Source organism: Conger conger, chromosome 11 (genome assembly GCF_963514075.1).
Source record: "Conger conger chromosome 11, fConCon1.1, whole genome shotgun sequence".
Classification (NCBI taxonomy): domain Eukaryota; kingdom Metazoa; phylum Chordata; class Actinopteri; order Anguilliformes; family Congridae; genus Conger; species Conger conger.
Genome location: NC_083770.1, coordinates 13,746,236 through 13,771,145, shown reverse-complemented (window position 1 = coordinate 13,771,145; position 24,910 = coordinate 13,746,236). Strand labels below are relative to the sequence as shown.

Here is a 24,910-nt window from a genome sequence, read left to right as displayed (position 1 = left end):
CGTGTACCTATTTGAATAAAATCCTAATTGATCCATATGTGCCATGTTCACTGGGTATGATTCAGACTGAAACAATATTGACAGAATTCTAACTAATCTCGTTTCAAACATGGGGAATCCAAATACCACCCAATACCATTAAGCGATAAAATGTGTAAATATTTTCTTTATCATAACTGCCCCTGAACATTAATCACGTTTGGCTCGGCGGCCACAGAAATATCAATAAAAGGCTAGAACTGGACCAAAATTAGTTTGAACAGGCAAGAAAATGAACCTACCTTCATGTGTTTACAACAGCAGACTAGCATATTCTAAAGGCTTGTTGCTGTGACTCTTATGTGTTACTGGTAGCAATAGACAGCAACACCTTTCATCATTGTCCCAGGGTACCATCATTGTGTCAGTGTACCAAACACTATTAGGTTTTTGATTCATTCAAAAATATACTCTCAGTGATCACTTTATACGGTATTTATTACTTTTTTTTTTTAGACTTCTATTACTGTAGCCTATCCACTCAAAGAGTTATGATGCATTGTGTGTTCAGAGATGCTCTTCTGCAAACCACTGTTGTAATGTGTGGTTATTTGCGTAAATGTCACCTTCCTGTCAGCTTTGACCAGTCTGGCCCTTCTCCTCTGACCTCTCTCATGGTCAAAGTCACTTAGATCACAATTGGCACAATTGGTTTAACTACTTTGAATGGAAGTGCCAACCAAAGCAAGTATATAGTGAGCAGAGCTCACTATCATATTTGGGGTGTGTTGTTCACACATCGGCGGCACGGATGGTGCAGTGGGTAGCACTGCCGCCTCACAGCAAGGAGGTCCTGGGTTAAAAACCCCGTCGGCCGGGGCCTCTCTGTGCGGAGTTTGCATGTTCTCCCTGTGTCTGCGTGGGTTTCCTCCGGGTACTCCGGTTTCCTCCCACAGTCCAAAGATATGCAGGTTAGGCTGATTGGAGAGTATAAATTGCCCCCGTGTGTGTGTGTGTGTGTGTGTGTGTGTGTGTGTACTGCGATGGACTGGCGACCTGTCCAGGGTGTATTCCTGCCTTTCGCCCAATGTATGCTGGGATAGGCTCCACCCCCCCTGTTCAGGATAAGCGGGTTTGGATAATGAATGAATGAATGAATGTTCACACATCATCGATTAACTCCTCAAAAGAGCACCGTCACACTTTTTTCACTTGAGATTATTTGGATTAAATGCATGAATTATTTGTGTAGGCATTTTTAAAATCACCGTCAGTGTAGCCGTTTCCTAGATATGGGTGATACCGCTAAAAAAAATTTTATATGATGCATTAAGAATTTAATTGTAACTGAAGACCATGATACAAGGCATTTACTATGCGACATTTAAGTGTTCCCGCCTTACGCACAGGTGTATCCTTTCGGTTTTACCAATGTGCCCGAGTCTGCTACAAGGCATGCGCGTCGGTTTAATGACGATGTCAATTCTGGACTCTTTTGGGGTTAAAAACTTCCAAGGAAGGAAATACTGCACCCATAATATTTTCACACACACCCTTTAAAATATCACTATGGCAACACATCATAACACTGTGCTACAGGATACTAGCAGCAGGTAATGGACGCACATTGCTCCATTGAAATGGACTGTAATGTCGGAGGGAGAAAAATAAACACTTATCAATGCCTTATTTCTGCAGCCCTGCTTCTGATGCTTGATGTATGCAGTAATGGGAGGAGTCAGCTCTGCGGCCTTGTGACTAGACTATAATGAGGTATCACATGGAAGAAGGACCTTGTTCTGAAAACTGATGGAAATGTGTGTCAGCGATCTTACTGGTGCCATAAACGGTTATTAAAGCTCTTCAAATGATTTTATGAGATCCGCTAAAAATAACGGGAATCCGTGTCCACTTTTAGGGATTCTCTCTCTCTCCCTCCCTCTCTCTCACTCTCGCACTCTCTCTCGCACTCTCTCTCCCCCCCTCTCTCTCTCCCTCTCTCCCTCTCCCTCACCTCATCTCTTCCACAGAAAGTTTTCGTTCTTTTTCCAGAGCTGAGCGCCGTCGTGGTTGGCAGCTTCACTTTTGGGCTTGGTGGTCGCAGCCCCCCCTGCGTGGCGACAGATCTTCTCCGCCCGGGACAGATCTGCCAGCCGGTTGAGGCTCTCCTCGTCCCCGTCGTTCAGGATGTCCCAGAAGTCTTTGCGGCGGGCCTTCCTCTGGGCTGGGGCCGGGAGCTGCCCGGAGGTGGCGGCCGTAGCTTTGGCCTGGGGTCTAAACAGGTCGTCCAGCACAGAGGTGTCCCCTATCAGGTCAGTCAGAGATTCGGGCTTCCCCCGCCTGGTCCCCGTGGACTCCATCCACTGACCCGGCTGTGCCGAGGGCCCGGGACTGGCTTTGGGGCCGGGCCCTGCGATCTCAGTCTCTCTCTGGGGGAGAAGCGACCCTTTTTGGGGTGGGGGACGCCCAGACACCTCTCCCCCGACCCTGCCCTCATCATGACTCGGTTCTGCCGGGTACGGGACCGGGACCTTGGCGCGAATATCGGATGCAGCCGCTCGGTGGAACTTTCCAGAACCGGGCCTCCTCTTCCCCCCCGCAGAGGAGGACGACGAGGAAGGCCCAGGTGCCGGGTCCCCCGGATCCTGCTGTGGTGTCAGTGGTTCCGGAAGCATCCGGTCCAGGAACGCACCGAGCGCCGGGTTCTGGCTGCGGTAGAAGAGCCCCAGCCGGGCCTGTCGCTGTGCTGACGTGCTCCTCAGTACGCCCCGGGCGAAGTCCGCCGCTGACGCAGCTTGGAAGAAGCACGCCATGTTCTCCAGCTGCTTCCTGCAGGACGGGAGCCCACCAATCAGGGAGAGGCCTGTCCACCTGACCCATGCATGTCATCCAAACTAACCCTTCCACATTTTCAGTGAAAGAAGAAAAGTGCTATACACAGGCTCAGTAATGCATACCTTCTCAAGGCATATATCGTGCCCTCCATAATGTTTGGGACAAAGACTCATCATTTAGGGCGGCCTGTAGCGTAGTGGTTAAGGTAAATGACTGGGACACGCAAGGTCCGTGGTTCTAATCCCAGTCGGTGTTAGCCACAATAAGGTCCGCACAGCAGTTGGGCCCTTGAGCAAGGCCCTTAACCCTGCATTGCTCCAGGGGAGGATTGTCTCCTGCTTAGTCTAATCAGCAGTACGTTGCTCTGGATAAGAGTGTCTGCCAAATAGCAATAATGTAATGTCATTTATTTATTTGCCTCCATACTCCAAAACAAAAATCACATGTGGTTAAAGTACACCTTGTCAATGTCCTGTCTTAAATTCTGACAATGCGCTCTTTAACCACGTGATTTTCTTTTCTTACAAATCTCGAACTGTGGAGTACAGAGGCAAATAAATACATGCAGGGTCTTTGTCCCAAACGTTATTATTGATTTCAAAACTGCAGCAGTGTCCCTGCGAGAACGTAACTGTACTTCTGCAAAAAAGTATTGGCCATGAGACTGGGTAACCAAAACCTGGGCAGGAGGGCAGTTCCTTTGAAATCCCAAGTGGATTTCTCCAATGAAACAAATGTGATAGGGGCTCAAAACAAGTAAATGGTAAATGGCAGGCATTTATATAGCGCCTTTATCCAAAGCGCTGTACAATTGATGCTTCTCCATTCACCCATTCATACACACACTCACACACCGACGGCGATTGGCTGCCATGCAAGGCACCGACCAGCTCGTCAGGAGCATTTGGGGGTTAGGTGTCTTGCTCAGGGACACTTCGACACAGCCCGGGCGGGGGATCGAACCGGCAACCCTCCGACTACCAGACGACTGCTCTTACTGCCTGGGATTTTAGGGTAGTTAGGGTAGGTACGCTTGAGTGCCATACGGGCAGTCTTGGGACTGGCAGGGTTAATACATGTTCTGCTTTGGGTTTCTCATTAAACTGCAGGATGCTGGGAAAGCGAGCGATGGCATGGGGTGTGGAGGGGGTAAAAGGGGTGACGGGGGGGCGGGGGGGTTTGGAGTTCCCCTACTGCAGGCGTTTTTCGGGAAGCAGGCTCTGGCGGTCCTGTGGTCGGGAGTCCAGGGTGCCGATCACGAGGAGGGCGGTGGGGAGGGGAGGCTAAGGAAATGGAGAAGCAGGGGGCCATACTCTGAGGTGGGCCCGACTCTCAAAGGCCAGGTGGGGGCGCTGCGCTCTGGAGGTGCTTCTGCGCCCTGGAAACCTGGCCTTTCCTCCCGGGCCCGTTTGCGGTTTTTTAAACACGCTCCCTTACATTCTCACCACCGGCTAATTACAGGGCATGTTCCACAGCTGCTAACTTTTTATGCGCATATTTATTTATTTTATATGCTTTTCCCTCAATTGTTTTCCCCTCCCTTATTTGGAATGTCCATTTGTGTGTGTATGTGTGCGTGCGTATGTGTGTGTCTGTGTTTCTGTGTGTGTGTGTCTGTGTATGTGTGCTTGTTTGTGTGTGCGTGTGCGTGTGTGCATGTGTGTGTATGCATGTGTGCCCTAAATGCTATACCAAACCTCAGTGTCAAACCTCAGTTGAGGCCGGCCCAACCGTCTGTTAAAAACTTTAAAGAGAAACACACCGAATGGAAGTTCCAAAAATGAACATAGAAACAGAGAAAAAAGTCATTTGCTTTACTTCTATAAAAAAAAAAAAACTAAAATGTATGAAGTGTATATTTAATAATAATCAAGCATTGTTATCAATAACAACAAGCTTTTTCATCTGTGGACAGTGTGTTGAGCAGTGAAGTGCAGACCCAGCACTCACCTGCAGATGGCGCTGGGCGTCTCTCCCATGATGACGGTGGTGTTTTGGGTGTGGCGGATCGCCCTCAGGGTGTGTGTGACTGGGTGTTCCACGCGCTGTCCGTCACGGGCCCCCTCTCTCCGCCCCCCCGAACCTGTCTGCTCTGGAGGAGAGAGGGACTGCGTGTGTTCTGAAAGGACCTGGAACAAACAAACACACACACAAACACACAAACACACACACACACACACACACACACACACACACACACAAGCAGTTTAGAACTTGACACTAGGACTTGGAATAAAGCTGCATGGACTCCTTAGCCAATTAATGACTTCAGAATTTCTGAAACACAGTTTTAGATTTCTGCTCTATGCAGCAGCTCATTGGTTGGTACAATGCAGCATCAATGTTGCTCAGCACCTCATTGGCTGGAAGCATGTTACCCTCCATGCTGTACAGGAGCCGATCGGCCGACGGCACGTTACCTCCATGCTGTCCAGGAGCTGATTGGCTGTGACCTGCGAGTACTTCCTGCACTGGAAGACGTGCCGTAGGGCGGCTCGGCTGATGCGGTCCTCGGCCCTGCTGGCCCCCACCACGCGCTGGTTGGAGTGCGTGTACGCCACCTCACACACCCCGCCTGAAACCCAACACAACCACACCCTCTTCAGCCTGCCCACAGACTGGAGAAACACACACACCAGGTGCCCGTCACCCACTGACTGTGTTTCCTAAAGGGGCTTTTTGGGCTCCATGGGCCCATGAACATCAAGTTTACCTGCGTCGCCATGTAGGAGCTAAAACGGTTCCCATAGCGCACTTGTGTTTACTCTCCAACCGCACTTGAAGAACCATAAAGGTCATGCGGCCACAGTTTGTCAGGTCAGTCAGGTTTGCGGTTTTCATGCCGAATCGGGCTACTTTTCACACTTGGTTGCGAGTAGAGAAGTACTTTTTAGCCAAAGCGACTTACAGGTGATTACACTACACAGTCACAGCTGGTAGGCTGTCGGCTGTTGGCACGTGTGCATGAGCGTACCATATATGCACATGTGTATGCAAGCGTGTGAAATGTGCGTTTTCATAGGCGTGTATGCAAGCGTGTGAAATGTGCGTTTTCATAGGCGTGTATGCAAGCGTGTGAAATGTGCGTTTTCATAGGCGTGTATGCAAGCGTGTGAAATGTACATTTTCATAGGCGTGTATGCAAGCGTGTGAAATGTACATTTTCATAGGCGTGTATGCAAGCGTGTGAAATGTGCATTTTCATAGGCGTGTCTGTGGGTCATGGGACGTGATCACGTGATTGTTTGATTTTAGGTAGATGTTTGATTTTCAGTGCTGATCAAAAATCGCCCAAAATCAACAACCATTTCAGGGGTCGTCAGTAACATAAAAGTACCCAGCAATCTGTCGATGGTTCCGGCGGCGGCCCCGGACCGTTGCCCCGGTGACGGGGGCGGGTCCGGACAGCGGGGGCTCTTCAGCGCGGTGAAGTGGCTCCGCCCACACCCCCGCCGCGCCGTTTGGGCGGGAAGGTCGTCCTCAGACGAGGTGAAGCTCTGGATGTCGGGCGACTTCCTGAACCGGACGTGCGGGGCGCTCCGCCTGGTCGCCGTGGCGACGGGTTTCAGCGGCTCGATGCAGCCGGACTCGTCTGTGTCGTAGTCAGCCCTGCGGGGGCTCTGTTTCGACTCCCCGGCCCGGTTTGAGGGGGACCCGTCGCTTTGTGAAGCATCCCCGTCCTGACCGCCCCGCTTTCTCCTTTTCCTGTGCTTCCCATACCCCTCCGAGGAGGAGGAGGAGGAGGAGGAGGAAGGCATCCCCCTGGTCTCGGGACGCCCCCTCTGGTCAGGTCCCGCCCCTCCCTCCACCCCCTCCCTGTCTGAGTCGCTTGACATAATGCAGTCCTGCCCCTGGTCGGCGGCCGGTCGTCTGAGGGGCGGGTCATCGTTCCGCCCCCCAAACTCCTCCTGGCTGTGGCCCTCACCGCCCCGGCCAGCCCCGCCCCCCAGGAGGAGTCTGGAGAAGCCGTGCTGGAGTAGGCTGAGGCGCGGGTGGGCGGGACCGCTGGGGGCGGGGCCCTGATCCGCCACTCGCCTCCTCCCGCCGCGCCCTCGCCCTTCCTCATCACCGTCCTCCCCCTCGCTGCCGCTGCTGAAGTCCAGAATCGCCATGGCTGTCCCCGCGACAGGGCCCGCCCCCTGCTCCAACACCCCCGGCTGCTCCTCGGGCGTCTGAGAGAACATGAGAAAACGTCAAGATGAGAGAAGACCATTCAGCCCATCAAAGCTCACCATTTACTCACAGTCTGGAGAGATCTCCAGTCATGCAAGGCCACAGAGATCTCAAACTTCAGTCCTGGAAGGCCACAGAGATCTCAAACTCCAGTCATGCAAGGCCGCAGAGATCTCAAACTTCAGTCCTGGAAGGCCACATACTGTAGATCTCCAGTTCAAAAGAACAGTCTACAATACCAGGCCTGGCTCATGTACATATTCTATTTTAACTTTTTATTTTGAACATATTCTAATATATCTTAATGCAGATAACATCTGACAGTACACCTATAGATCCTTGGGAATTAGAACAAATGCTGCAAACCAAAATGAGCATTCACATAATAAACAGCTTTTTTAATGAGTGTTAGTGAAAAGATTTTCCTGTGACTAATCTGCCGGAAGTGTAGTGGCGTCTCACGGGTTAAACAATTCAACATAATCTTCTGAATCAACATAATCATAATCATCTGTCTGCACAGCATGCGGTGGGCAGGAAGCGCGGTTTTACACACAAAACTGCAGAAGGGCTGACACACGGGCCAGACAAGCCGCCCTTATGAGGGCCGTCCACACTGTGAACAGAGGCAGCAGAGCTCCCCTGCAGTCTGGTCTATGCAGTGTGCGGGGGGGAGGTTAAGCCACGTCCATGTGTTTGGGTTAGTGTCATGCGAGAGGGAGGGGGCGTTTGAGGGATCACATCTTTCACATGGGAAGGAAGGGATGAGAGAGAGGATGGGAAAGGCTCAGGGCTGCGAAAGAGATACAGAGAGAGAGGGAGAGACAGAATGGGTCTCTGAGATTAGTCACTCACGTTCTCCTCCTCCGCTCCAGTACATGTCCTGGCCGTCAGCATCCCTGCCTCCACATGACCCTCCCTCTGGAACACACACACGCACGCACACACACACACACACACACACACACACACTATATGTAATGTTTCTGTATTTGTTCTGTATGTTTTCATGTTTATTCTTGTTTATTATTCATTTCTCATAGTACCTGGTTTATGTTTTCCCATTACAGTTCTCATTGTCCTCCCCTGTTATGTCTACGTCTGAATGTTTACCAGTCTAGCCACTCCCCTGTCTGCGTGCCCCACTATTCGGGCGTTACGGTAGTTTTCAGGGTTCAACATTTTTTCTAAACTCTCGATTCTTACTTCCTGCTTTTTCTTGATAGTTAAATGTTGTAAAGCACGATTCTTACTAACTACTACTAATCTAGGTTTTGTACAGTACTAATCCGATTAATACACTTACTGTCTGTCTAACTAACTAACTAACAATCACTTTTATTGGGTAGTTTAGAAATATTCACGAAACTAATTCACTAACGCTATCTCTTAGTATTTCTGCACTGTTCTATAACTCCGCCTCCCTATGCTATCCCTGATTACTCGTTTAGTTTCAGCGAAGTGTTCGCACCTGTCTCTAACTATCACTACGTCTTCTAACTATGCAAATGTCTACTCCCTAATCCGGAGCCGTATGTTTTACATGTTTGTTTCGTGCATCCAGTCCGCGTTTGCGTCTCCCTCCCGTTATTATATTATTACCCTATTGTGTTTCCCCACCTGTTGTCCATTTGTTTAACCCACCTTTTTCTCTGCTCCGCCTAGATTGTTACCTTCCCTCTTGTACTTAAACCTCAGTCCCAGTACGCTTCGTTGTCAGAACGTTGATCTTGATAAGTGCCGATTGTTTGTAAGCCTTGTTATAGAGATTCTTGAAAGACACCCCTTTGCCTTGACTTCGACTTTGCTTTTGCCCTGCTGTACCTTCGCCCTGTGATTTTCTGGATTTTGACCTCTCGCTTGTTTTTTCGACTATTCTTTTGCTTTTCGTTTTTGGCTGTGTTTTGGATCTCTTGGCTTGTGACTTCTGGACATTAAAACTACTCTTTTGGATTATCCTGTGGTCTGCGTCTGGGTTCTCTGGACCGTACATAACACTATAATTACAAATATTTTTTAGGAATACATAGAAATGTTTAGACTGGTATGTTTAGATATTGCAATGCATTTTCTTTCTCTAATTTTGCTGATCCTTAATACATACCATAAGCAGCCCATATAATGGGGTCCGTATTCAGAGACTGAGTATCTGGCGAGACAGAATAATCTGTGGTGTTTCCTGGAGGAGTTACAGGAGCTGTTGGCCTGGTTAGGCAGGTTTCAACCAGGTTTACCCTCCAGGATCTGACTGGTTAGGCCAGAGCTAGCCAACTGTTACCTCCAGGATCTGCCTGGTTAGGCCAGAGTTAGCCAGCTGTTACCTCCAGGATCTGCCTGGTTAGGCCAGAGTTAGCCAGCTGTTAGCTCCAGGATCTGCCTGGTTAAGCCAGAGTTAGCCAGCTGTTAGCTCCAGGATCTGCCTGGTTAGGCCAGAGTTAGCCAGCTATTACCTCCAGGATCTGCCTGGTTAAGCCAGAGTTAGCCAGCCGTTACCTCCAGGATCTGCCTGGTGAGGCAGGTACCACTGGTCTGCAGGCGGAAGAGGTTGCGGATCCCGAACAGCTCCCCCCGGTGGTCGTCGGAGCCCTGCACGGCTTCGAAGTAGCGCCTGGCGTGTTCCTTCCCCACCACCGAGGACTGCAGTTGCTTTGGTTCAGAGAAGGAAAAACACAGAAATCGGGCTTAGATGGGCTCAGCCCAGCCTGCCGAGCCACCGGCCCGTCCACACCACACAACAGAACAGACAGACAGGGAGCCAGAAGCAGGACAGCGAGGTAGACAGTTTCCGCTCTTAATTATTCTATTTGCCCCAACGGTTTTATTCATCCGGACACTCTTTCTGAAAACTCATGAGCCACAGCTGCAGCAGATAGCCGTTTCTCTGATAACAGTATTTTGCAGCGGTGCAGGAGTGAACCCGTGACTGGGCATACGCACACAAATATTCGTGAAAATCGAACAAGACTAAGCGGTTAGAAGAAAAGACAGTGGACCCACCAGCCATCACGGAAACAAGCTGTACACTGTTGCAAACATGACATTTCTACAACAAATTCTCCACGGCCCTGAAGGACAGCCTTCACTAAGGTTATGATGTAGACTTGCAAATACATGCTCTTATTATGGACTCAAATGAAAAGTTCCCGCTTTTATTTGTAAAATCTAATCCTGGCAGTGTAAGTAGTTGCTATGAAGGCATATAACCAGAACAGTGATAACAGTGATTTTCTTTCTGTGCGGTGATTACATACACAGCCATTAGCTACAGAAGAAAATCCGTTATGCGTCAAATCTGGAGATGCGTCGAACCTGAACACGTACCTGCTTATAGACCTGCCGCAGGTAGATCACCTCCTCAACACTGCCCAGAGATATGAGCCTGAACACTGTCACGTCCCTGCACTGGCCAATGCGATATGCCCTGAGTCACGACACGGAGGAAAACTCGCTGAAAAACCGTCATACACAGAGGGAGGCAACATACTGATACCTAGATTAAAGGTACAATAGGTCAGATTTTTGTGTTAAAACATTGTTACAACACCATTGCAAGTCCCTTTCCATCATTGAAAAAGGCTCACTGACAAGACTCACCCTCCGCCTGCATTTATGCTCCTTAAATTCGGGTTTCAAAATATGCAGTTGACGGACTGACACTCTGTACCAAAACATTGTATAGCGGTACAATAATTCAATCTCATTGTTTCTAATTGGAGTTTCAACATCAGTGCTAGGGGGAGGGATAAACAGTGGTTGTGGTTTGAGGGTGTTTGTTGCTGCAATTCCTCTCTTGACCGTTAGAAGTCTGAAATTACCTATTGTACCTTTAAGTAATACTAAAGCCCCATTATGTCACCATTATCACACCATTATAGCACCTTTACGGCACCATACTGTAATTACATACTGCAATACTCCCCAACTGTAATTCTAACACACCATTATGTTAAGGCACCCTAAGGAGACCATTGCTACTCTCCAACAGTAAAACAAATGCACAATTATGGCATCATTTTGGAGTCGTTATTACTCAAACTGTAATACTAATGCAAGGCATCATGGCACTGTTATGACACCTACTATAGTGATGGGATCATTATTGCCAGTCTACACTTGTAATACTACTCATGTGACATTTGCGCTCTTTTCTTACACGGGAAACGCAGGCGTACAGGTAAATGGAAAAGTGCCCACCTGTCGATAGCTTGCAGGTCATTGGCTGGGTTCCAGGTGGGGTCAAACAGCACCACAATATTCGCCCCCACAAAATTCAGGCCAAGTCCACCAGCCCTGGGTAGAGGGAAGCAAAATGTTAGAATCCCTAGAAGCAAAGCCTGGTCAACATGCTGGAAATTGTGACATCAGAACAAGGTGTCTGTAAACGGGTTTCAAGTTCATTCATCTGACAGACTTCCTCTATCACCTAGTACAGTTAACAGAAGCTTGCCAGGAAATGTGGCTGTGTTTGGGGGTGTTTTTGTCTGGGTCGTTTCCTCACATGGTGGACACCAGGCAGAGGTTGATGTCCGGAGAGCTGTTGAACTCCCGGACGATTTTCACTCGCTCCTTGGCTTTGGTGTTCCCGTCCAGCCGACTGAACTCCACCCCCTCCGCCATGCAGTGGCTCTCCAGGATGTCCAGGAGCTGGTGGGTAAAAAAAAGATAACCCACATCCCTGCTCTCATCATGACCCACATCCCTGCTCTCATCCTGACCCACATCCCTGCTCTCATCCTGACCCACATCCCTGCTCTCATCCTGACCCACATCCCTGCTCTCATCCTGACCCACATCCCTGCTCTCATCATGACCCAGTCTCTCATGAGAAATGCGCAGACAGGGGGCAGTTAAAGGTCAGAGGTCACGGTTGGAGCACTCACCTTGGTGGAGAGAGAGAAGAGAAGCACCTTGTCCTTATTTTTCACAAAGTGCTTCAGGAGTTTCTGCAGAACCTGAGAGAGAAAGAGAGAGAGAGAGGAGGGGGGGGAGAGAGAGAGAGAGAGAAAGGGAGCAAGAAGGAGAGAGAGAGAAAGGGAGCAAGAAGGAGAGAGAAAAAAGAGATAGAGAGGGGCAGAGAGAGAAAGTCAGAGAGAGAGAATCAGGTGGGAACATGAGCCTTCAGGGCACCATGCAACACAGCACTCTCAGAAGCTGTCCATCTGCGGAAATCATTAGAATGCCTCCGAAACATTTGCATCACTCCAGACCGCAATTACTGAATCTCCACAGTAGCTGAAACCCTAAAATCTCTGAACCCAAGACACTGCAGACTACAGTGCAGGTGGGGAGTTATAACTGAGGCACTGCAGACTACAGCACAGGTGGGGAGTTATAACTGAGGCCCTGCAGACTACAGCGCAGGTGGGGAGTTATAACTGAGGCACTGCTGACTACAGTGCAGGTGGGGAGTTATAACTGAGACACTGCAGACTACAGCGCAGGTGGGGAGTTATAACTGAGGCACTGCAGACTACAGCGCAGGTGGGGAGTTATAACTGAGGCACTGCAGACTACAGTGCAGGTGGGGAGCGTGTGAATGCGCAGATGTGTCGCTCCATACCTTCATTTTCCCGCTGTACACAGGGTCTGACATCGCCTCAAACGCCGCCTCCCGCTGTCGCTGCACGAATTCCGGAAACTTCTGGAAGACCTTTTCACAGATCTCGTTTACGTACTGCTCCTTCAAGGTAAAGACAGTGGAAGGGCGAGTGAGTGAGTAACCAAGCTTCTTCTTTTTTTTACCTCCTTTACTTTCATTGTCTATGGATCCTGATGATCTACACTTACATATTACATTACAAGGCATTCAGCAGACGCTCTTATCCAGAGCGACGTACAACGACGTACAACATACATTTTAGGTGTCTAACGATGCTCTTTCCTGTAGCTGGACATCTACTGAAGCAATTCAGGTGAAGTACCTTAGCCAACAGTTCCTCATAGATGCAAGCCCAGGTTCGTATGGCTGAAAAAGGAGGGATACACTGACCTGCTTCTTGCTGCTGCCTCCTGTAGGCTGCAGCAGAGCCACATGATTGGAGAGCTTCCTCAGTATGGCCAGATAGCTGAAGTAGAGGAATCTCACAGGCACACCCTTTGAGTTCTTCTACCCAGGGGAGAAAGCCACAGAGCCAGTTCTCTCATACAGGTTGACTACAACATCAGCATCAACACCAGCATCAACATCAGTACCAGAATCTACATCACTATTAACATCAGTATTAAAATCAGCATCAACACCAACATCAACATCAACACCAGCATCAACATCAGCATCAACATCAGCATCAGCATCAACACCAGCATCAAAATCTACATCACTATCAACATCAGTATTAAAATCAGCATCAACATCAGCATCAACATCAACACCAGCATCAGCATCAACATCAGTACCAGCATCAACATCAGTACCAGAATCTACATCACTATCAACATCAGTATTAAAATCAGCATCAATGTTTCATCCAACTGAAAAAAGTTTTTTGTAACAACATGTTTATATGTAAATTACTACATTTTACTGACTAAAACATAAGTACATGAATGTACATGACTACATGTAAATGACTGCATTTTAATAACTACATGTAAACATTTAAATTTGAATGACGTGTAAAAACCTTGAAGCAGCACTTCTTCCGCAGTCGGCCGCTGGAGCAGGCGCACTTTTCTCCGCTGCGCAGCATGAGGCTGACGTCCTCACTGTCCAACACCGCACGGTATACGGCCTCCTGGAACTCCGTCATCGAGCAGTACACCACCTACCGGGGGGCGAATGAACAGAGAGAGAAAACAGGGAAGACAGAGGGGTGAAGGAGAGACAAGGGACAGAGACAGACAGAACAGAGAGACAGATGGTAGGAGAGAGAGAGACAGAGAGAGAGAAAGAGAGAGGAATTATGGCACCAGCACCACAAGCATCTTCACCTTTTTGTTTCAGGCTTCACCACATTCCCAGCTGAAGAGCTGGACAACACATACAAACATAACAACAACACGTACAAGCGTAACAACAACACGTACAAGCGTAACAACAACACGTACAAGCGTAACAACAACACGTACATGTCACGTTTCAGGTCTGTCTCGCCATGTTTTATGTTTATTCATGTTGTCTTAGTCACGTAGTGTCTTATGTATTATGTTAGTCTAGGTTCGTCATGTTGTTTAGTTTATTTCATGTTACGATTTATTTTCTCGTCATGTCTAGTTATGTTTCGTTACGATGATATTACCTTGTTATGTTGAATGGTTATCGTCTTAGTTTCGTTTTGTATTATGTTTTGATTTATGTTTATTGTTACGTTAACTGGTCGTTGTTTATGCATACACTTTTCCGCAAACCTTGCGTTCCGCCTTTTCTCTCTCGCTCCTTCTGTCATTCACTCCCTAATTATTTCCATTTGTCTATTTACTAAAACGACTAACGCTAGATCAGGATTGGGTAGAAACTAACAAGACTAATCATGTGTTCATGTTACCTTACGTTTCTCGTGCATGTCATTTACTAATTTACTAATGCTAGGGCAGGATAGGTTTATTACTAACGATTACTAATCTCCTTGTTAAACTTGTCATCCATCGCACCTGTTTTCCATTTCCTTGCTACGCTCTAACTAATTGTCTACACCTGTCTACACCCGCATTTATAGCCCAGTCGCGCAACTGTTCTTCGCGAAATTGTCTGCCTCTGTTTACCACGCAACTCTTGAGCATTATTTACTGTTTGATTACACGTTACGATCCACGCCTGTTTACCGACCATTGTTTACTGATTTCTGTTTTGTGACCATCGTTTGTTTTTTGACTTCGTCCTTGCCTACCGTTTTTGTACTTTTGCTTCGCTGATTGTTTCCTGGTTTCGACTCCCGCTTCGTCCACGACTACGCCTCTGCCTGCCGTCCGTCTGTCCGTCTGTTCATCTGCCCCGCTGACAGCTCTCCTGCTACCGGACCTCCCTGCACGTCTACCGACTACGAGTTTGCCTCTTCCCTCGGCACCGTGCTTTTTGTTTGTTTACTTTTTGTTTGGCTGGATCTACGTGTATGGACTTTGCTTGTGTTGACTACTCTCCTGGGATTCGTCCCGAATAAAGCCCTGAGGGGTCTTTATATTACTATTGTTTCTGAGTCGTGCATTTTGCGTCCAACCCCCACGCACCCGTCTCAGTACAAGCGTAACAACAACACATACACATGTAACATGTACAAATGTAACAACACATAAAAATGTAACAACACATACAAACGTAACAACACATACAAACATAACGCATACAAACATAACACGTACAAGTGTAACAACAACACATACAAGCGTAGCAACAACACATACACATGGAACATGTACAAACGTAACAGCACGTACAAATATAACAACACATACAAGCGTGACAACACAAGTGTAACACGTACAAATGTAACAACACATACAAACATAACAGCAGGTACAAGTGTAACAACACTTACAAACATAACGCGTACAAAGATTACAACACATACAAACGTAACAACGCATACAAACATAACACGTACAAGCGTAACAGAAACACGTACAAGCATAACAAAAACATGTACAAGCGAAACATATACAAGCGTAACAACACATACAAGTGTAACATGTACAAATGTAACAACACATACAAACATAACAGCAGGTACAAGCATAACAACACGAACATAACACATACAAACATTATAACACATACAAACATAACGCGTACAAGCGTAACAAAAACACGTACAAGCGTAACAGAAACACGTACAAGCGTAACACGTACAAGCATAACAAAAACACATACAAGTGTAACACGTACAAACATAACAACACGCACAAACGTAAACCCCGCTGCGGACAACAGGCCGCTGGGTAAAAGCCCAAGGGCAAACGCAGAGGCCAGTGTGAAAGGGCTCACCCTGTCGTCTTTCCTGGGGAGCTGGTCGCTGATGAGCCCTTTGGTCCTGCGGAGGAAGCAGCGCGACAGCCTGCGGGCCAGCAGCTCCACCGCCCGGCGGCCGGAGGCCAGGGCCCGCTTGGTGTTGCTGTGCTTCTGTCCGAGCTCGATCGGGTCGGCAAACCGGGTCTTAAAATGACCCAGCGAGCCCAGGCAGCCGGGGACAGCCCTGTTAAAACCACAAAATCCCAGTGAAAGAGAAGGAATTACTTAAATTCCATTTCCATTTGGTTAGTTAGTGAAATTAACTGACATTTCTTTATTTGGAGAAGAAATCCTCACAGAGCATTACATACCTGAATTTCAGTTCATATTGATTCAACTGACAGTCACTCCTAACCTGGTCACAAAGTTCAAAACCTCAGCTCAAAAGGAGGACTCCTGAACCAAGGTTCCAGCTCTTCAGCTATCAAGACTATCAGGTTGTGAACCAGTTCAACTGAAATTAGGTTTAGAAATTGTAGGGGGAAAATTCACAGAATGAAAGATCTCCCTCCTAAAAGCATGATAACCAATCACAAGTCAAAATCAGACTCCGCCTTAGTGAGCAGGCTGGTTCCTCCAAAACTCTCGACGATGTGTGCTAAAAGTTTATCAATATATCTGTATTAAAGTATGATATGTACCCTGTATAGTTTCAAACTGATTAACTGCTAAATTGTGCTAGGATTACACAGTGAGCCCAGCCAGCTGGCAGGGGGGGGGGCCGTCTTGAACTGTGTAGACCAAACTGTCAAGGACACGGGCAGAGCAAGATATGACTATACAGCTGATTTCTCCGGGACTCTCGATGTTTTATGCCAGGAGTGTATCTATTTGACCTAGAACATTAATTATAGCTGAGCTCATGAAAACGCAAGAAACCACAGTGAAAACTGTTGAAATGAGAGCAAAGAATGCTACGTACATTTACTCCCTTAGAAGAGAATAATTAATCAAATGTTTAGTATGTCGGTAGATTAGAAAATTATATTAGAAGTGAATATTAATGAAATGTTTAGTTTGTCTGTATATTTTCAATGATTCCTGCTGCTTAGTTCGTCTTATAAAAGCGAAAGATACAGAGTGACGTGTATGGATGACGTGTTAGAGGGAGGGCATCCAGAACTTTCTGAGGTCTGGTAGTTTGCCAAGAGCAGGTGCGGGGTGAAGTGAGGACACGTAGTTGGCAGAATGCCCTGAACTTTGTACAGACTTGGCAGAGCATAAGGACCGTTGGCAATTTGCCACAATGACGTTGTGGGAGGAGCGTTGGGAGGAGTTACGATAAGAAAAGTGTGGGTGATTTGCCAGAATGAGGTTTGAGGAGGAGTTGTAGGTGGAGTAACTGTGTATAAAATGGGTGTACAAATGCCAGTCGGGGTTCAGTTCTGGAGAGCTGATCCGGCTTTATGCACGTCTGCTAATAAAGTCTGATTTTCCTGAAGATCTTGCTGCCTGGTGTCGTCTTTTCCCTCGCGAAGATGTTTTTCGACAAATTGAAGATTTGGACTCTGTCGTTTCCTAGACACGACATTTGGGGGCTCGTCCGGGATACGAAAGAGAAAGAGAAGCTCCCGGCGACTGGAGACCAGGGCGGAGAGTACTTTTTGATAGGCTGCAGCTGCAGCTTATCAGGGAATGAAAGTATTCAAGGACTCTGATCTCCCCTCCCGGACGCCGGAGGCAACATTCTCTCGTATAACTAACCCGGCAACTAAATTAAGGGGAAAAACGTAGCAAACTTTTCAGGAAAAGTGCGCGAGGTGAACTGTGAGTAAACGGTGTGGGAATTTATTAATTGTGTTGGAAAATGTTTTTTTAGCAGAACTTGTATTAAGTCTAAAAAGTATATTGATACTGCGGACTGAAGTTATATTGTTGCTGCTAACGATTTTAAGTTATGTGATAAGAGGTGCCAGAGACTTGGAAGGAAAGAAACCCAAAAAGGGGATCCTGCAAGCTATATCTAGGTAGTTACCTCAAGGTGTGATGTAAGAGAAAAATTGCTGTGATGTAAGAGAAAATACTGTTACGCTGTGCTGATGCTTCGAAGGCTTGTGCGGATATAACGTTGTATTGAGACAACGGAGGTAAAAATCGTTATTTATGTATGTGTAAGATAAGAAACGCAAAGAGTGAATAAAAGTATTAACGGGAGAAAATACAGGCTCTGGCGGAAAAATAAAGATAAAATATATAATAATATAGATAATAATAGGGAAAATAAAGGTTAAAGACATAATAATATAGATAATAATAGGCGGAAAAAAATATAAATAAATAGATAATAATATAAAAGTATTATGGGCAGTATATGAAAATGAAAAAGGGAAAGAAAACGGCAATTGAGATAATAGCGGGGGTGTATCTTAAATGTATACAGGAGATAGAAACTATCTCCGATAAGTGGAAACAAAAAAAGAACTAAGAAAATGGTGGCAAAATGGCCGTTTGATAAGAAAAATATGCGGAGGAGAAGGAGAGCGTAATGGCGGCGGGTAGAAACTGAAGCGAAGAGGCGACTCCGCCTCCGTATGACGTGTGGCCTTGGGAAGGAGGAGTGTGGAGAAGGGGGGTCAAAACAGGTGCAGAGGGACTTAGCTGGGTGATACAGAACTATAATTTTTTAAAAATAAAACAAGAACAGCACAGAAACCCATACGGTTTCGCGATAAGGAGGAGCTCCCCAAAATAGTAGGGCCATTATTAATTAGGGTTGCTGTACCTCGATACATTCCCTGGTCCACTCAGGGCATGCAACATGTAATAACAAATCTCCCTGAGTTACAGAATGGAGTGAGCCACTGGTTCAGGGTGCTGGAGAAGGAGATGAGCGGCCGAATCTTGGCTGTCGGGGGCCTGAAGGCTCTCCTGGGGAAGGTTGTGGGGATGGAAACAATGCTGGATATATTCGAGCAGGCTGGCGTTGTCAGAGCCCAGATGCAAACCTACAGCAGTGGACAGTGGGCCATTTGACAATGTACGTGCTGCGCAGGTGGAGGCTGATAACCGAAAGGGACGCACAAACAGATCCCATAATGCCGTAAAGCCATACGGGAGGGGATGTCACCAGGAGTGGGGTGCCGCCTCGATGAGGTGGTGGGACTGAACACCATGACACACAGGGAGTTTGTGGATCATGTGGCGCATGCTGAAGAGAGACAGCGAAAAGATGGAAAAAAGCTGGAAGATCAAGCAAAAGACATTCAAAGAAAACTACTGTGCAGCTGAAGGAGCTGGAAGCCAAAGAACCAAAGCACCCCCCACACCCGAACCATGGAGCAGCCCGATGGCGCCCCGCCAGCGGTGGTCTACAACTTCTCCGGCATCCCTCACCCAGTGGCCATGCAAGGTAATATACAAGGGGGGGAACTACAAATGGGTGGGAACCAAATGAAGGGAGGGCCAGGGAATGGTGGGCAAACCAATCAGTGGACAGGGCAGCAGAATCAGCGCACTTTTGATGATGCTGGTAGTGGTAGTATTTATGATAGCTGGTATTTATCTGATTCTAATTGGAGTAGATAATCAAAGTAAAAATAAAAGTAAACTTGGTGAACTTAGAGTAGTAACACATAGAACCAGACGCCTTCCTAAAGGTTCTTTGTCTCTTTTTATTTTCTTGCTCATGTGAGCTTGTGGGTGAGGGACGTTGTCCCCGGTATTTGTATTTTGGTTTGTGTTTTTTCCTGAGCTGCGTCTCATGGTTCTTTATTTCCGTGCCTAGTGTTTTTTCTGGGTTGTATGTTGTTATTTTGGTTTTGGTTTTTTAGGGTCACTTTATTCCAGCTTACAGCTGGGAGTGCCAGAAGCACCAACAGTGCCCCAGCGGACCCAGTACGAGAATTGCAAGCCGGCTCACCAGTGGAGGGACGTGCAGACCACATCCACTGGTTGGAAGATCAAGCCAGCTCACCAGTGGAGGGACGTGCAGACCACATCCACTGGTTGGATCCAGGAGCCCACCTGTTACATGGACTATGGCAATTCCTTGTGCTACGAATCAACATGTTAACAAAATTAAAAGAAGTGTGTGATAATTTTAATAGTTGAGTCACTTAGGATAATACATACAGCTGTGATACGGCTATGGCCAATCAAATTACGCGGGATGCACTTGTGCAGAGAGTGTTGGAGGAACCATGGAAACGCCGTTATATTGAGGAGTCTGAGGCAATTGGATGCTGCTATAGCAGCAGGGGATGTGCAGGAACCCAACTTAGTATGGTGCATTGGCCAAGGGAGATATTCGGGGCCATAGGTTTTGACCCCGAAAGGGGGGAATGTAGGGGGAAAATTCACAGAATGAAAGATCTCCCTCCTAAAAGCATGATAACCAATCACAAGTCAAAATCAGACTCCGCCTTAGTGAGCAGGCTGGTTCCTCCAAAACTCTCGACGATGTGTGCTAAAAGTTTATCAATATATCTGTATTAAAGTATGATATGTACCCTGTATAGTTTCAAACTGATTAACTGCTAAATTGTGCTAGGATTACACAGTGAGCCCAGCCAGCTGGCAGGGGGGGGGGCCGTCTTGAACTGTGTAGACCAAACTGTCAAGGACACGGGCAGAGCAAGATATGACTATACAGCTGATTTCTCCGGGACTCTCGATGTTTTATGCCAGGAGTGTATCTATTTGACCTAGAACATTAATTATAGCTGAGCTCATGAAAACGCAAGAAACCACAGTGAAAACTGTTGAAATGAGAGCAAAGAATGCTACGTACATTTACTCCCTTAGAAGAGAATAATTAATCAAATGTTTAGTATGTCTGTAGATTAGAAAATTATATTAGAAGTGAATATTAATGAAATGTTTAGTTTGTCTGTATATTTTCAATGATTCCTGCTGCTTAGTTCGTCTTATAAAAGCGAAAGATACAGAGTGACGTGTATGGATGACGTGTTAGAGGGAGGGCATCCAGAACTTTCTGAGGTCTGGTAGTTTGCCAAGAGCAGGTGCGGGGTGAAGTGAGGACACGTAGTTGGCAGAATGCCCTGAACTTTGTACAGACTTGGCAGAGCATAAGGACCGTTGGCAATTTGCCACAATGACGTTGTGGGAGGAGCGTTGGGAGGAGTTACGATAAGAAAAGTGTGGGTGATTTGCCAGAATGAGGTTTGAGGAGGAGTTGTAGGTGGAGTAACTGTGTATAAAATGGGTGTACAAATGCCAGTCGGGGTTCAGTTCTGGAGAGCTGATCCGGCTTTATGCACGTCTGCTAATAAAGTCTGATTTTCCTGAAGATCTTGCTGCCTGGTGTCGTCTTTTCCCTCGCGAAGATGTTTTTCGACAAATTGAAGATTTGGACTCTGTCGTTTCCTAGACACGACAAAATTACAACAAATACACAAATACCAGGGTTGAGTAGCCCTGCAAGAACTGCGGTCCTCCAGGACAGGAAATAAGCAGCACTGTGGGCCTCACAGGGCCAGGGTTTTGCAGGCCCTGCCCTAATTTCATTGGAATAATATCGATGGCCTACCAGTCCATGACACACCACAGCTCCTCCAGGTTATTCTGCAGGATGGTTCCGGTCAGGCCCACTCGAACCTTGCACCTCATCCCCTTCATGGCCTGGGTGATCTGGGAGTTGGGGTTTTTAATCTTGTGGGCCTCGTCCACAATCACCGCTGACCAGTCGATGCTGCAGGAAGCCGTTGAACATTCAGCCAGGGGAGCGAGAGCTCACGAATGCACAAGCAGAGACGTGATGGTTCAACATGTGGCTGAAGGCCCCAACCCCTGGGTTGCTCATCGTTCCACTTGGTCGAAGTATCCAAGATTATTTTGATGAAGTATGCTGCTCGGCAAATAAGGACTCAGATGGATCACTCAAACATCTGAAGATTCAAATGTTTGTAGCTAACTGAAGTAATAGTAACCTCAAATTATCATCAACGTTCACAAATGTCTACATCGGAATCCTCAGTGAATTAATAGATAACTGGACTCTTTGCAAAATTACTCTTGTTATGTAGACTAGAGTGGTTACTATGTAGGCAAGTGTGTTAGGCTGCCTGACCACAAGAATTACACTCTGACTTGAATGTTTGTTTGTTTTTAGCTGCCCTTCCTGCCAATTCTGTAATGTAATATTGTTCCTAAAGAGAGAAAGAACATAACTCATTGCCGTTACCAACCTAACTCCTGCGTACAGAAATAAGAAGGCAAACCGTGGAAGTCTTGGTAGCGAGTCTGACACGGCAGTGCCGTGACGTACGTGGGGGCGGAGTCACCTGTTGAACTGCTCCAGGCAGAGGCGGAGGGTCTCGTAGGTCGTCAGGGCGACCTCGCACCGGGCCCTTCGCAGGCGGGCGAACTCCTCGTCCTTCCTGGCCCCGTGCACGATGAGGCTCTGGAAGTGGCCCCAAGTGTCCAGCTCGTCCTTCCAGTTGTAGAGCACCGAGAGGGGGGCCACAACCAGGAACACCTGCAACCAGGGCTCAAACTCAGAGGTCCAAATCCCAGCCGTGGTCACTTTTACTGTATCCTTGGGCAACAAACTAGTGCCAGAATAATTTCAGTGTAATATCCAGCTTTGTAAGTGGATGCTTAAAAGAAACTACATTTTGAGCTGAGTAAGAATCGCAGGACACGGCTTCTGTTAAGATTGGATGAGATATACCTTTTGGGTTTTGCGCTTCTCTGACGACGCCTGGGACAGTAAGAACTGGGGGGCATTGTTCTCGATGTCCTGCCACGTCCCAGTTTTGCGTAGCGCTGCAGCCAGGAATGCAATCACCTGTAGTCGTTTTTACAAAAAGAAGAGCCATATCAGTTCAAAAATCGCATGGAACTGTAATCTGTAAACTACAACTAAATGTTGTTAAATTCAATCACCTTCGACCTGTTCTCCCCCTAGAAGCAAATAATATTTAATCCAGCAGCTAAACTTGCCTGTATTGTTTTTCCAAGGCCCATGTCATCTCCCAGAATGCACCCCGTGCCACGGGCATAACTGCGATAGATGAATTTGGCTCCCTCTCGCTGGTAGTCCCGTAGATACCGGTTGATGGTATACGGAATGCTCGCATCATTGCCGGAAAGCGCGTATGGCACCGAGGCACTGGGCAGCGACTGGGTGTTGTGGAAAAGGGGTTTCTCGTACAAAGTAGTTGCAGCCTTCCGGAGTTCTGACAAGGGAAAATGTTTGTCCTCTTCATCGTCGTCTTCGTCATCGTAATGGCAGGTAAACCTCACCAGGGCCCCGGGCAGCCCGAGCTCTGTGACGGCCAGCCGCTGGACAGTGGCTTCACAAAAACGCTTGTCCCTTGGGTGAGGAGCCAAACATCTGTCACCAATGTGCCATGTGGCCTCTGGGAGAAACAGGAACACGGTATATTAATTCATTTATCGACCTGAAAACAAAGTGCCATGTCTGGTACAAACCAATCCGCCAATGTAACGCTAGCCCGACTGGCATAATGCTAAGGAGTTACTTTTCTGCAGGCGGGACTGGGAAGCTTGTTTCAATCAAGGACAGAACAGGCAAATCCTGGAGTAGGGACGGTTTCTGTCTAAAACAGTCTTGCAGTGATGGCAAAGATTCGTGTTCCAACCATAGACTGTATAAATAATGTCCAACAGGACAAAGACCCAAAAGTACGTGGTAAAAACGACAACGACTGTCTTAAAAATCAAGGTCAGTATTCTGGAATGGACTAGCTTGCCAAAGACATAAAATCTCTTTGAAAGTTTGTGGTGGTATGACCTGAAAATTGCTGTCCACAGGCGGTCAGTCTAACTTGACAGCTGGATAAACAATTTACATGGAGAAATTGACAGAAAATCCTAAATATAAATGTGTTCATACAGTCATATCAGAGAACACTAAGAGCTGGAATTGCATCAGTGTATTCTCTCTGACGTGCGCGAAGTTTAGGAGCGCGCTAATGCATCCCAATTTGTTTAGTTAGCTAGCACGCATTAATTTCCAGGAGCAATTTGGAAATGGCATACCCTTCTAAAATAGGAGCACTGTAGACCAATGTGTTACTCTGTGTTTGAGTAGCACTCATGAGACCCGTGTCAGAAATCAATGCTAGCAGACAAGTTTATTTTTTTTCATCAACGTGACGTATAAAAAAGTATCAAACCTTGCGCGTCAGACCCGGCCGTAGATTCTGTTGCCATTCCAAAACTCGGGATTCATCATCAGCTTGGAAATATTCTGTTTAAAAGTGCGAACCTCTGATAACGTACGAGCCAATTTAGATAAATTAGCTGTAACTCTGATCACCAATAATCTCTAAAGACAGTACTGTTGATAACGTTAGCGAGTTTCAAGCAGTTCCCTTAGTTCAGTTAGATATCATAAAATGCAGCTTTGCAAACGTGTGCTCACGTGCAAGCAAATGTACCTTTGATACTTGTGAATGTAGCTCGCTAGATGTACTTACTGACTTATACTGTAAACAATGTCGACCCTTTCACGTGCCATATTAGCTAATCCACTTTTCTAGCTCACTATGATTGAGAAACGAAACTAGGGCGATAGCCAGCGAAGCAACACAACTGATTAAGCCACAGATAAGATATTAGAAATAAAATACACAGCCCCTTAATATAGAATTGTTGCCAGCAACGAGTTTTAAAATACCTAGCTAACGTTTGCTATCTGGCTAAGAACTAGAGACAGCTTCCGCTTTACCAGCCCCATAGATTCCTATCACTGAACAGTGTTCAATGATTCCGATGGAAGCTGCTCATTGGCGCATGAAGCCAGTTCAGGGAGGCTGCCATGTTTGACTATGGGTTTTTTTTTTTAACAGAGCATGCGCAATGCGTACCGAAACGAGAACGGATGAATATGAATGTAAAAAAAAGTCTTCGGTGCTGCTCAGAAAAAAATTTCAGTGTGAATAAATTTCAGTATTCTCCAAAATAGTAAATATAATTCATATTTTTTAAGGGACTGCAATGGGGAAATTTGCTTTTTGGCACCAGAAGTTTAAGAGACTGCAATACCTCTGGTTA

At 46.9% G+C, this 24,910-nt stretch overlaps 1 protein-coding gene across 1 annotated transcript; it reads right to left on the bottom strand.

The window, feature by feature from the left end:
• Window positions 1–996: 996 nt before the first annotated feature.
• ercc6l2 (excision repair cross-complementation group 6-like 2) lies at window positions 997–24,582 on the bottom strand. The gene is made up of 19 exons (XM_061260595.1): window positions 24,031–24,582; window positions 22,832–23,250; window positions 22,560–22,676; window positions 22,171–22,364; window positions 21,417–21,578; window positions 15,905–16,112; window positions 13,611–13,751; window positions 12,977–13,093; window positions 12,548–12,667; window positions 11,868–11,939; window positions 11,486–11,631; window positions 11,182–11,277; window positions 10,309–10,408; window positions 9,481–9,633; window positions 7,843–7,908; window positions 6,152–6,986; window positions 5,235–5,389; window positions 4,765–4,943; window positions 997–2,808 (listed from the first exon to the last, which is right to left on the bottom strand). The coding sequence occupies exons 1-19, from the start codon at window positions 24,065–24,067 to the stop codon at window positions 1,995–1,997; spliced, it is 4,131 nt and encodes a 1,376-aa protein (XP_061116579.1). The 5' UTR covers window positions 24,068–24,582; the 3' UTR covers window positions 997–1,994.
• Window positions 24,583–24,910: the final 328 nt, after the last annotated feature.